Source organism: Scyliorhinus torazame, chromosome 13, assembly GCF_047496885.1.
Source record: "Scyliorhinus torazame isolate Kashiwa2021f chromosome 13, sScyTor2.1, whole genome shotgun sequence".
Classification (NCBI taxonomy): Eukaryota; Metazoa; Chordata; class Chondrichthyes; order Carcharhiniformes; family Scyliorhinidae; genus Scyliorhinus; species Scyliorhinus torazame.
This window is the reverse complement of record NC_092719.1, coordinates 208710950-208725821: the sequence shown is the minus strand read 5'-3', so window position 1 is coordinate 208725821 and position 14872 is coordinate 208710950. Positions and strand designations below refer to the sequence as shown.

General features: G+C 48.8%; 1 protein-coding gene across 11 annotated transcripts in view; it reads right to left on the bottom strand.

Annotated features, from left to right (window-relative positions):
- Positions 1 to 10041, bottom strand: part of hemk1 (HemK methyltransferase family member 1) — a 134041-nt gene extending 124000 nt beyond the window's left edge. For 6 of the 11 annotated variants that reach the window (XR_011934223.1, XM_072472990.1, XM_072472993.1 and 3 more), the window contains exons 1-2: positions 9784 to 10037; positions 2763 to 3308 (exon numbers count right to left, since the gene is read on the bottom strand). Coding sequence is in view for 7 of the 11 variants with exons in the window: in XM_072472990.1 (XP_072329091.1) it covers positions 2763 to 3032 (270 nt within the window). In the remaining 4 variants the exon portion in view is untranslated. Of the gene's footprint in view, positions 1 to 2735; positions 3309 to 3564; positions 3611 to 9783 lie in introns of those variants that run through there. The other 5 variants (XM_072472987.1, XM_072472988.1, XM_072472994.1 and 2 more) reach the window with 5 other exon arrangements.
- Between the last annotated feature and the right edge of the window lie 4831 nt (positions 10042 to 14872).

The following is a 14872-nucleotide window of genomic DNA, read 5'->3' as shown; positions in this document are numbered from 1 at the left end:
AATGCGGGGGTTGTGTGCTAAAGGGGATTTCTTGGTTTTCCTGGGACCGGGCAAGGGGGAAGGAGACCCGGGCGGGGGTCTCCACGCTGGCCGGTTTAAGCCGGCCAGTGAACGGGAGTGAGTTGGGGAGAGGGGCTACGTCCATCGGAGCCTGGTAGAACAGGTTCCGGTGAGTCTAGCTGGGGAGAAAAGTTGGGGGAAAGAGCCGAGGTTGGGGGGAGGAGTTTACAAGAGGAAGTGGAGGGGAGGGGTTTGGGGGCAGTGTCTACAATTCATGGGTGTCATTCACGGTACTCTTTCGGGGATTGGATGGCATTGAATATTTGGCGGGGGGGGGGGTTGTGGGTGGACTGCATATGTCAATGGTGACCATAGGCGATTCCTGATTCCTTTTTCTTTTTTCCTTTTCTTTATTTTCCCACCTTGGGAGGGTTTGTTTTATTTGATGCTTATATTGTCAGGTGGGCTGTTGTTTGGGGTGGTGGGAGAATGGGATTGTTGTTGTTGATAAGGGGACTGACATTGTATTTGTTACCTTTTACTGTTTGTTGATGGGGTGTAAATTCTGAAGAAAACATGAAAATGGAGAATAAAAATATTTTTTAAAGAGAGGAAGCACTCCAAGGATTGAAATCCTTGAAAGTTGATAAATTGCCAGGGCCAGATGGATTGTTTCCAAGGCTACTGAAGGAGATCAGGGAAGAGATAGCAGATGCTCTGCGGATGACTTTCCAATCCTCACTAGATACAGGGAGGTACCGGAGGACTGGAGAAATGCAAACATGGTTCCATTGTTTAAAAAGGGATCAAAGAAATGCCAAAAAATTATAGGCTAGTTAGTCTTATGTCACTGGTGGACAAATTAGTAGAATCAATCCAGAGAGACAGGATTGACTGTCACATAGAAAGGTGTGGACTTGTCAGGGAAAGTCAGCATGGTACTGTTAAAGTAAGGTCTTGCCTCACAAATTTGATTGAATTCTTAAGTGACAAGAAGGGTTGATAAAGGTAGTGCAATGGATGTTGTGTACATGGATTTTAGCAAGGCGTTTGACCAAACTACCACTTGGAGATTGGTCAAAGAAGTAAAAGCCCATGGGATACAGGGCAATGTGGCAAACTGGATAAAAAATTGGCTTAGTAACAGGAAACAAAAGAGTATTGGTCGATGGCTGCCCTTGCAAATGGAATGTTGTTTCAAGTGGTGTTCCACAAGGCTCGGTGTTGCGACCATTACTGTTTGTTATATAGTAATGATTTGGGCGTGAACATGGCGGTACGGTTGGGAAATTTGCAGTTGAGAAAAAGATTGGCCGAGTGGTGAACAGAGAGAGGATAGCTACAATCTCCAAAATGATATATATGGGTTGGTGGAGTGGGTAGTAAAGTCGCTGATGGAATTTAACACAGAGAAATGTGAGGTCCTGCATTAAGGGAAGTTAAACAGTATAGGGAGTACGCAATAAATGGGAATATACTAAGAGGGGTAGTTGAATTAAGAGATCTTGGCGTACAAGTACGTAGGTCCCTAAAGGCAGCAGTTCAAGTAGACAAGGTTGCAAAGAAACCATATGGACTGCTCTCTTTCCCTGGCAGAGGTATAGAATATAAATGGAGTTAATGTTGGAATTGTCTAACACACTGACTGGCGAGGCCACAACTGGAGTATTGTGTGCAGTTCTGGCCACCACATTACAGGAAGGACGTAATTGCTCTGGAGAGAGTGCAGAGGAGGTTTACAAGAATGTTTCCAGGGTTTGAATAGTGTAGCCACGTGGAGAGATTGGATAGAATGGGGCTTTTTCCTTGGAACAAAGAAGGTTGAGGGGTGACTTAATTGGGGTGTACAAAATTATGAGGGGAAGAGATGTGGACAGGATAAAATTGTTTCCCTTGGCGGAGAATTCTAGATAAGTGGCAGAAGGTGTAGAAGGGACATGAGGAAGAACTTTATGTACGGAGTAGGGGGAGTCTGGAATTCGCTGCCCGAGTTGGTGGTGGAGACAGAGACCCTAGACTCTTTTTAAAACGTACCTCGATCTGCACCTTAAGTGCTGCAAGATACAGGGCTGTAGACCAGGTGCAGGAAGGTGGGATTAGAAAGGGTGGGTCTCCTCGGGCTGGCATGGACACGATGGGCTGAATGGGCTCTTTCTGTACTGTAACGTTTCTATGATCCTATGATTTATCAGCAATGACAATGTGACAATGGAGACTAGAACGGGAGGAGGGGCACAGTTTAAAAATGAGAGGCTTCCCATTTAAAACGGAGGAGAAATTTCTTCTTTCAGGGGTCGCTGGTCTTTAGAATCCTCTAGTTCAGAAAGCTGTGAGGCCGGATCATTGAATATATTCAAGGCTGTGATTGACTGCTTTTTGATCGACAAGAGAGTTAAGAGTTATGGGGGAGACAGCCAGAAAGGTGGAGATAAGACCACAGATCAGCCATGATCTTACTGAATGACGGAGCAGGTTCGATAGGCCGAATGGCCTGCTCCTGCTCTGATTTCTTATGATCAAATCAAATGGTGGTACAGCCTGAGGGGTTGAATGGCCTAATATTGTTCCTGAAACTCCCTCGCAATTTTGAACACCTCTTTAAAGATCATCTTTACATTCTTTTTATATCCTTCAACCCCCTCAACATTTGTAATATACACAAGGTTTTGGTTCCCTTTCAGGCGAACAGCTATTTACATCACACTTAAAAGCATTTCAATAGACACAAGTCTAACCTAGAGCTGAATTTCATGATACTTAACAGTTTTTCCTCCGAGCACATGGGATATTATATGTTCACTTGAGTACTGTGGCTCTGATATTCCATTCTGTTCAAATATCCTTTGCCAATGGGTCACACAGTTAGCTCCCGTCATAGTCTCATGTACCAATCGGCAAAGATTCTTGTTGGGAGCAGTTAAAGAGGCAGCCCAATGAAATGTAGCACGGTCGCTTCTGTTGTGACAACGTGACTGTGCTCGGAAACATGAAACCAAGGACACACGGCATCCGAAGAATATCTTTCCTTGCATCTCATCTGTTTGTCGTTCCTTCCTCCTTCAACCACTGCCCTGGTGCACTTGAACAGGGGTCTCCACGATACTAATTTTCCTTGAATTGTTAAATGTGCCGTTGCGTGGAAAACCTCGCCTTGTGCGAGGAGCTGGTGTCAATTCCTTGTATTGTGGGTTTGATGTGCTGTATTCCTATAATGCCTAATTTCAGTTTGTGGCTACTGAAGATGGAGCTCGAATAATAAGGTCCCATTCAAACCTGCAGCCAACCAGGTCAATTTAAGTGCGGGACATCTGTGGAAACAGATATAATACCAGTCAATGTAAACAAACTTTATATTTGGAGAGGTGCTGATGTAGTGGTATTGTTACTGGACTAGCAATATAGAGGCCCAGGCTCTGGGGACCCAGGTTTGAACCCCACCATGGCAGATGGTGAAATTTAAATTGGATAAAAATCTAGAATTAAAAGTTTAATGATGAGCATGAAACTATTGTAAAACTGATGATTCATTAATGCCCTTTAAGGAAGGAAATCTGCTGTCCTTACCTGGTCTGGCCTACGTGGCTCCAGATCCACAGCAAGGTGGATGATTCTGAAATGGCCAAGCAAATCATTCAGTTCAAGGGCTATTAGGGATGGGCAATATATACTAGCCTCGTCAGCGACATCCACATCCCATTAACTAATTTAAAAAAAAATTTATAACTCATTTCAAATTTACTTGTGCACCACGGGTACCCAAAATAAAGGGTCTTGTAAAGTTGCTGCCTCCCGATTCTGTGAATACACTGGCATAAAACTGATTTAACTAAAGCTCAGAAGGAATAGTGAGACACTCACTTGCATAGTAGAGCAGAACTCAGAATGACTCTAAAATACTTCACAATACAATACTCCCTTATTTACCACAACTCAAGATTCTGGAACTCGTTTCTTTTTTAAATTAACACTTGTTCGCTGCTCTCAAGTCTCCTAATGCTACATACAATCCCCCACCCCAGGTGGGCAGGTTACCCACCACTGGTCCTGGTTAATAATAATAATGATCGCTTATTGTCACAAGTAGGCTTCAATGAAGTTACTGTGAAAAGCCCCAATCGCCACATTCCGGCGCCTGTTCGGGGAGGCCGGCACGGGAATTGAACCCGCGCTGCTGGCATTGTTCTGCATTGCAAGCCAGCTATTTAGACCACTGTGCTAAACCAGCCCCTAAGTGTCATTTTATGATGGCTGCTGGGATGTGTACAAGAGTAGGCGGTGCGAATCGCTCTCCATTGAACTGTCCCCACCTCCTGCCTCAGCCTCTCTGCTGCTGAAATCCTCGTCCATGCCTTTGTTAGGTCCAGACTAGGATTCTTTCATGGCATGTTTGATAAGGTTCCCCACGGTAGGCTATTGCAGAAAATACGGAGGCTGGGGATTGAGGGAGATTTAGAGATGTGGATCAGAAATTGGCTAGCTGAAAGAAGACAGAGGGTGGTGGTTGATGGGAAATGTTCAGAATGGAGTTCAGTTACAAGTGGCGTACCACAAGGATCTGTTCTGGGGCCGTTGCTGTTTATCATTTTTATCAATGACCTAGAGGATGGCGCAGAAGGGTGGGTGAGTAAATTTGCAGACGATACTAAAGTCGGTGGTGTTGTCGACAGTGTGGAAGGATGTAGCAGGTTACAGAGGGATATAGATAAGCTGCAGAGCTGGGCTGAGAGGTGGCAAATGGAGTTTAATGTAGAGAAGTGTGAGGTGATTCACTTTGGAAGGAATAACAGGAATGCGGAATATTTGGCTAATGGTAAAGTTCTTGGAAGTGTGGATGAGCAGAGGGATCTAGGTGTCCATGTACATAGATCCCTGAAAGTTGCCACCCAGGTTGATAGGGTTGTGAAGAAGGCCTATGGAGTGTTGGCCTTTATTGGTAGAGGGATTGAGTTCCGGAGTCAGGAGGTCATGTTGCAGCTGTACAAAACTCTGGTGCGGCCGCATTTGGAGTATTGCGTACAGTTCTGGTCACCGCATTATAGGAAGGACGTGGAGGCTTTGGAGCGGGTGCAGAGGAGATTTACCAGGATGTTGCCTGGTATGGAGGGAAAATCTTATGAGGAAAGGCTGATGGACTTGAGGTTGTTTTCGTTGGAGAGAAGAAGGTTAAGAGGAGACTTAATAGGGGCATACAAAATGATCAGGGGGTTAGATAGGGTGGACAGTGAGAGCCTTCTCCCGCGGATGGAAATGGCTGGCACGAGGGGACATAGCTTTAAACTGAGGGGTAATAGATATAGGACAGAGGTCAGAGGTAGGTTCTTTACGCAAAGAGTAGTGAGGCCGTGGAATGCCCTACCTGCAACAGTAGTGAACTCGCCAACATTGAGGGCATTTAAAAGTTTATTGGATAAACATATGGATGATAATGGCATAGTGTAGGTTAGATGGCTTTTGTTTCGGTGCAACATCGTGGGCCGAAGGGCCTGTACTGCGCTGTATCTTTCTATGTTCTATGTGTGCATCATTGGCTAGGTATTTATTGCCCATCCTTAATTGCCCTTGCGAAGGTGGCGGTGAGCCATCTTCTTGAACCGCTGCAGTCCATGTGGTGTAGATGCACCCACAGTGCGGTTTGATAGGGTGTCCCAGCATTTTGACCCAGTGAAAGTGAGGGAATGGCAAAAGGACACATACAGGATGGTGCGTGCCTTAGAAGGGAACTTGCAGGGGCTGTTGTTCCCATGCATCTCTACCCTTGTCCACCTGGTGATAGCGGTCACAGGTTTGGAAGGTGCTGTCGAAGGGACCTAGGTGAGCTCCTACAGTGCATCTTGTAGATGGTACACACTGCTGCCATTGTGCATCGCTGGAGGAGGGAATGAGTGTTTAAAGGTGATGGATGGGGTAGCAATTAAGCGGGCTGCTTTGTCCTGGATGGTGTTGAGCATCCAGTGTTTTTGGACCTGCACTCATCCATGTAAGTGGAGAGGTTTCCTTCACTCTCCTGACTTCTGCTTTGTAGATGATGGAGTGAGGAGATGAGTTACTTTGCTCAAGATTCTTAGCCTCTGACCTGCTCCTCTTGTAGCCACTGTATTTATATGGCTATTCCAGTTCAGTTTCTGGTCAATGGTGACCCCCCAGGATGTTGATGGTGGGGGATTTAGCAATGGTAATGCCAATGAATGTCAACAGATGGTTAGATCCTTTCCTGTTGGAGATGGTAATTGCCTGGCACTAGTCTGGAACAAATGTTGTTTGCCACTTATCAGCCCAAGCCTGAATGTTGTCCAGATGTCGCTGCATATGAGCATAAACTGCTTCATTATCTGAGGAGTTGCAAATAGTGCTCAACATTGTGCAACCATTCACACGTCTGATAGCGGGAAGGTCATTAATGAAACAGGTGAAGATGGTTGGGCTCGGACATGAGGAACTTCTGCAGTGATGTCCTGGACCTATGATATTGACCTGCAACCACCACAGCCATCTTCATTCATGACAGGTATGTCTCCAACCAGTTTTCGCCCCCGTTTCCAGTTTCCCTGATTCCAGTTTCACGAGAGTGCCTTGATTCCACACTCAAATGCTACCTTTGTGTCCAGGGAGGCGACTCTCACTCCTCGAGTTCAACTCTTTTGTTCATACTTGCACCAAGGCTGTAATGAGATCAGGAGCAGAGTGGCACCGGCAGAACCCAAACTAAGCAGGTTATTGCTGTGATACTGGGGACCTAAGGAAGAGGCCAAGATGGGCCATCCATTCGGCTCTCTGGCTAAAGATAGTTGCAAGCACTTCAGCCTTGCACTTCTGGGCTAGCTCCCCATCTTCCAGCAGCAATAAACCTGAACTGATCCAAAACACCTGATGTCTGTACCCTATGCTTACTGAATTACATTATGTGGAGATGCCGGCGTTGGACTGGGGTGAGCACAGTACGAAGTCTTACAACACCAGGTTAAAGTCCAACAGGTTTGTTTCGATGTCACTAGCTTTCGGAGCGCTGCTCCTTCCTCAGGTGAGGAAGGAGCAGCGCTCCGAAAGCTAGTGACATCGAAACAAACCTGTTGGACTTTAACCTGGTGTTGTAAGACTTCGTACTGAATTACATTAGTTCCCAGTCCCATAATGCCTCAATTTAAAAAAATGTCATCCTCATGGTCAAATCTCGCTATGGCTTCCCCTCCTCCCCTCCCAACTTCCTCTGACCATAATATCCACTGATGTCTCTGCACTTCTCCAACTCTAACCTCTTGTGCATTCCTGATTCTAGTACTCCACGCCTACATATGCCTCCAGGCCCTGGAATTTCCTCCCCGTGTCTCTCCATCTGTCTCTTCTCCTTTGAGTTGCTCCTTCAAAACTATCTCTTTCACCACCTGTTCTAATATCTTTAGTGGTTCAGTGTCAAATTTGGTTTGATAACCTCCCTGTGAAGTTGCTTTGGACATTTTACCATGTCTAAAGCGCCTTATAAATTAAATCTGTTGTTGTAACTCTCCTGCCCGTTTTTGAGCAAAGTTCTCCACAGCCCTTACCCCAAATGGCTACCCCAAAGTTTTCAGGTCAGACACCTTGTTGTGCAGTTAACATATTCAAAGGCCTTAATGATTTGGGTATTCTTATTTTATGGCATGGCAATAGAATGACTACATCAGGCTTCCTTCGTCATTTGTCAGCTCTGCATCGGAATCTCGCTTAATACCCGTCTATTCTGTGGCGTGCCCTCACTGATTCCAGATTGTATCAACTCATGTTGCTCACGTCAGTAGGCACAGCTGATGAGGTTCTCCTGCCATCTTTAATCAGTTTTCACTAAAAGATGAAGGGGTTTGGAATTTTAATTGCTACTGACTTAGATGGTTTCTGTGGCGTCCAATCAATCCACAAAGCTAGGATGCATGTTACAATCTATCCCAAATTGTCAAATAAACATGCAGGAAGATCCATCTAGTCTTAAAAATAAAGTAACTACATATAGTATTGAACAAAACAGACTTCCAGTGAGGAGTTTGTATTTTCTCCCCGTGTCTGTATGGGTTTCCTCTGGGTGCTCCAGTTTCCTCCCACAGTCCAAAGATCCACAGGTTAGGTGGATTGGCCATGCTAAATTGCCCCTTAGTGTCCAAAAATGTTAGGTGGGTTACTGGGATAGGGTGGAGACTAAGTAGGGTGCTCTTTCCAAGGGTCGCTGCAGACTCAATGGGCTCCTTCTGCCCTGTAAATTCTATGAATAGATGGGTGATGGGATTAGATTCAAATTAGTTCTTGAAGGCTCTAGTCCCACCTCAAATGATCTGCACAGTCCATACTGAGTCTCTAGTGCCAGTGAAGAACGGCTTGAAAAATGTTGGCAAGTATGTTAAAAAATGCAGGGAACACTCAGCATGACATACAGCTTCTGTGGAAAGGGAAAATAAGCTAATGTTTAAACCCTTACAACATAATGTTAACTGTTTCTCCATCTCAAAAATAACCATAACAACTTGCACTTTATAGCACCATTAACACAGTACCATGTCCTAATACAGGAGTTATCGAACAAAACCTGACACTAAACCAAAGGAGGAGATATCAGGATAGACGACCAAAAGCTTGGTCAAAAATAGGTTCTAAGGAGTGTGTTAAAGCAGTAATGAGATAAATAGGGAGAAAGGTTTAGGGATGGAATTCCAAAACCTAGGCAGTTGAAGGAAGAGCTACCAATGGTGGGATGGATTAAAGTCAGGGATGGACAAGATGCTAGATTTGAAGGAATGCAGAAATCTCAGCAAGGCTGGAGAAGGTTAGAGATACGGAGTGGTTTGGCCATGGGGAATTGGCAAATAAGGATGAGAATTTGCAAAACGAGGTATTTTGGGACCGGGAGCCAATGTTAGTCCACTCTGATGGCCAAATGAGATATGGTGAGAGTTGGGAGAGTTTAAACCAGAGATGAGGCGGAATTTCTTCAGCCAGAGGGTGGTGAATAGGTGGAACTCTTTGCCACAGAAGACTGTGCAGGCCAATTCACGGAGTGTCTTTAAGACAGAGATAGATAGGTTCTTCATTAATAAGGGGATCAGGAGTTATGGGGAGAAGGCCGGAGAATGGGGATGTGAAAACTATGAGCCATGATTGAATGTTGGAGCAGACTCGATGGGTCGAGTGGCCTAATTCTGCTCCGATGTCTTATGGGCAGCAGAGTTTCGGATGACCTCAAGCTCATGGAAGGTGGAAAGCCAGCCAGGAAAGTAGTGGTTGAGGGTTTCTGCAAGTGATGAGCTATGGGAGGGTGGAATCAAGGCGGTGGGAGGTCTTAATGATGGGAGTTTTCCAGATCCAACATGACACCAAAGTTGAGAGCAATTTGGTTCAGCCTCACAGTTTCCAAGGAGAAGCATGGGAGTTGCTCGCGGGGGAATGAAGTTGGTGGCAAGTACCAAAGCTTTGGTCTTTCCAATATTTAATTTTGAGGAAATTTCTGCTGTGACAAATGATAGTCATGATGTGGAGATGCTGGCGTTGGACTGGGGTGAGCACAGTAAGAAGTTTTGTACCAGGTTAAAGTCCAACAGCTTGGTTTTGAAGCACTAGCTTTCGGAGCACTGCTCCTTCCTCCATTCACCTGAGGAAGGAGCAGTACTCCGAAAGCTAGTGATTCAAAACAAACCTGTTGGACTTTAACCTGGTGAAAGACGACAAATGATAGTGTAAGAGCAGAGCCAGGTGGTGAAGTGGGGCTGGATGTCCTTGGAATAGATGTGGAAATGGCGCGATGGTGTCCACATCGTTGCTGCCTACCTGAGTATTGTGCGCAGTGTGGGTTTGTACTGCAGGATCCAGTGTTTAGCTTCAGTGAGTAACCGGGTCAGTCTGAGGGCCGGCTGCAGCCTGGGCTCAGGCCCCGGGATGGAGGCCTCCGAGGGCACACAGGGGGGCGAGGAGGAAGGAGAGTGAACTGTGGGGAAGTGGGAGATGAATAAAGTGGGGAATACAGTTCAGGGAGCGCACCTTTCCAGGAGTCAGCCTGCGGAACAAAATGGCGGCAGAACTTCCCCTTGACAGCGAGAATCAACATAGACACCGCCCACTATCCCCGGTCTCCGCCCCCTTATCCACACCCCGCCCCATTTACCCGGACTCCGCCCCATTTCCCCGGTCTCCGCCCCCATATCCAGATCCCGCCCCATTTACCCGGACTCCGCCCCATTTACCCAGACTCCGTTCTCATATGCAGGCCCCGCCCCATCCCCCCCGACACGCACCATTAGGTAGGCTCCGCCCCTCTGCACCGGACTCCGCCCCCTTATCCAGGCCCCGCCCCATCTTCCCGGACTCCGCCCCCTTATCCAGGCTCCGCCCCTCTCCCCCCCCCGGACTCCGCCCCTATATCCAGGCCCGGCCCCCTACCAAGGCCAATTTACCGGGGCCCCGCCTCCTCTGCAGTGACTCCGCCCTCTTCCCCAGGCCCCGCCCCTCGCTCTGGGTGTCTCTGATCCGGCTCTGGATGAGGTTCGCCCGGGCAAACTAAACCCTCCCGGATTTCAAACCCTGCTGCTTACACCCTTATTGTTCAGTCCCCGCTGAGGAAGAGATACATCCCCACAGAGAGACACACATCCCCACAGAGAGACACACATCCCCACAGAGAGACACACATCCCCACAGAGAGACACACATCCCCACAGAGAGACACACATCCCCACAGAGACACACATCCCCACAGAGAGACACACATCCCCACAGAGACACACATCCCCACAGAGAGACACACATCCCCACAGAGAGACATCCCCACAGAGACACACATCCCCAGAGAGAGACATCCCCACAGAGAGACACACATCCCCACAGAGAGACACACATCCCCACAGAGATACACACATCCCCACAGAGAGACACACATCCCCACAGAGAGACACACATCCCCACAGAGACACACATCCCCACAGAGAGACACACATCCCCACAGAGACACACATCCCCACAGAGAGACACACATCCCCACAGAGATACACACATCCCCACAGAGATACACACATCCCCACAGAGATACACACATCCCCACAGAGAGACATCCCCACAGAGACACACATCCCCAGAGAGAGACATCCCCACAGAGAGACACACATCCCCACAGAGAGACACACATCCCCACAGAGAGACATCCCCACAGAGATACACACATCCCCACAGAGATACACACATCCCCACAGAGAGACACACATCCCCACAGAGAGACATCCCCACAGAGACACACATCCCCAGAGAGAGACATCCCCACAGAGAGACACACATCCCCACAGAGAGACACACATCCCCACAGAGACACACATCCCCACAGAGAGACACACATCCCCACAGAGAGACACACATCCCCACAGAGAGACACACATCCCCACAGAGATACACACATCCCCACAGAGATACACACATCCCCACAGAGAGACACCCCCACAGAGAGACACACATCCCCAGAGAGAGACACACATCCCCACAGAGAGACACACATCCCCACAGAGAGACATCCCCACAGAGAGACACACATCCCCACAGAGAGACACACATCCCCACAGAGAGACACACATCCCCACAGAGAGACACACATCCCCACAGAGAGACACACATCCCCACAGAGAGACATCCCCACAGAGAGACACACATCCCCACAGAGAGACACACACCCCCACAGAGAGACACACATCCCCACAGAGAGACACACATCCCCACAGAGAGACATCCCCACAGAGAGACACACATCCCTACAGAGAGACACACAGCCCCACAGAGAGACACACATCCCCAGAGAGAGACACACATCCCCACAGAGATACACACAGCCCCACAGAGACACACATCCCCAGAGAGAGACACACATCCCCACAGAGAGACATACATCCCCACAGAGAGACACACATCCCCACAGAGAGACACACACCCCACAGAGATACACACATCCCCACAGAGAGACATCCCTACAGAGATACACACATCCCCAGAGAGAGACACACATCCCCACAGAGAGACATCCCTACAGAGATACACACATCCCCAGAGAGAGACACACATCCCCACAGAGAGACATCCCCACAGAGATGCACACATCCCCACAGAGAGACACACATCCCCACAGAGAGACACACATCCCCACAGAGAGACATCCCCACAGAGATACACACATCCCCAGAGAGAGACACACATCCCCAGAGAGAGACACACATCCCGACAGAGAGACACACATCCCCACAGAGAGACACACATCCCCACAGAGAGACATCCCCAGAGAGAGACACACATCCCCACAGAGATACACACATCCCCACAGAGAGACACACATCCCCACAGAGAGACACACATCCCCAGAGAGAGACACACATCCCCCACAGAGAGACACACACCCACAGAGATACACACATCCCCACAGAGAGACATCCCCACAGAGATATACACATCCCCACAGAGAGACACACATCCCCACAGAGAGACACACATCTCCACAGAGAGACATCCCCACAGAGATACACACATCCCCACAGAGAGACACACATCCCCACAGAGAGACACACATCCCCACAGAGAGACATCCCCACAGAGATACACACATCCCCAGAGAGAGACACACATCCCCAGAGAGAGACACACATCCCCACAGAGAGACACACATCCCCACAGAGAGACACACATCCCCAGAGAGAGACACACATCCCCACAGAGATACACACATCCCCACAGAGAGACACACATCCCCACAGAGAGACACACATCCCCACAGAGAGACACACATCCCCACAGAGAGACACACATCCCCACAGAGAGACATCCCCACAGAGATACACACATCCCCAGAGAGAGACACACATCCCCACAGAGAGACACACATCCCCACAGAGAGACACACATCCCCACAGAGAGACATCCCCACAGAGAGACACATCCCCACAGAGATACACACATCCCCACAGAGAGACATCCCCACAGAGATACACACATCCCCACAGAGAGACATCCCCACAGAGATACACACATCCCCACAGAGAGACATCCCCACAGTGAGACATCCCCACAGAGATACACACATCCCCACAGAGAGGCATCCCCACAGAGAGACATCCCCACAGAGAGACACACATCCCCACAGAGATACACACATCCCCACAGTGAGACATCCCCACAGAGATACACACATCCCCACAGAGAGACACACATCCCCACAGAGAGACATCCACACAGAGAGACACATCCCCACAGAGAGACACATCCCCACAGAGATACACACAACCCCACAGAGAGACACACACCCCACAGAGATACACACATCCCCACAGAGAGACATACATCCCCACAGAGAGACACACATCCCCACAGAGAGACACACATCCCCACAGAGAGACACACATCCCCACAGAGAGACATCCCCACAGAGAGACACATCCCCACAGAGATACACACATCCCAACAGAGAGACGTCCCCACAGAGAGACACATCCCCACAGAGATACACACATCCCCACAGTGAGACATCCCCACAGAGATACACACATCCCCACAGAGAGACACATCCCCACAGAGAGACATCCCCACAGAGAGACACACATCCCCACAGAGATACACACATCCCCACAGAGAGGCATACATCACCACAGAGAGACATCCCCACAGAGATACACACATCCCCACAGAGATACACACATCCCCACAGAGGGTAGTGAGTGTCTGGAATGGGCTGCCAGAGGTAGTAGTAGAGGCGGGTACAATTGTGTCTTTTAAAAAACATTTAGATAGTTACATGGGTAAGATGGGTATAGAGGGTTATGGGCCAAGTGCGGGCAACTGGGACTAGCTTAATGGTAAAAACTGGGCGGCATGGACTGGTTGGGCCGAAGGGCCTGTTTCCATGCTGTAAACTTCTATGATTCTATGAGACACACACATCCCCACAGAGACACACACATCCCCACAGAGACACACACATCCCCACAGAGAGACACACATCCCCACAGAGACACACACATCCCCACAGAGACACACACATCCCCACAGAGACACACATCCCCACAGAGAGACACACATCCCACAGAGACACATACATCCCCACAGAGAGACACACATCCCCACAGAGAGACACATCCCCGCAGAGAGACACATCCCCGCAGAGAGACACACATCCTCACAGAGACACACATCCCCAGAGAGAGACACACATCCCCACAGAGAGACACACATCCCCACAAAGAGACACACATCCCCACAGAGATACACACAGCCCCACAGAGACACACACATCCCCACAGAGAGACACACATCCCCACAGAGAGACACACATCCCCACAGAGAGACACACATCACCACAGAGAGACACACATCCCCACAGAGAGACACACATCCCCACAGAGAGACATCCCCACAGAGAGACACACACCCCACAGAGAGACACACATCCCCACAGAGAGACACACACCCCACAGAGATACACACATCCCCACAGAGAGACACACATCCCCACAGAGAGACACACATCCCCACAGAGAGACATCCCCACAGAGATACACACATCCCCAGAGAGAGACACACATCCCCACAGAGAGACACACATCCCCACAGAGAGACACACATCCCCACAGAGAGACATACATCCCCACAGAGAGACACACATCCCCACAGAGAGACACACACCCCACAGAGAGACACACATCCCCACAGAGAGACACACATCCCCAGAGAGAGACACACATCCCCACAGAGATACACACAGCCCCACAGAGACACACATCCCCAGAGAGAGACACACATCCCCACAGAGAGACATACATCCCCACAGAGAGACACACATCCCCACAGAGAGACACACACCCCACAGAGATACACACATCCCCACAGAGAGACATCCCTA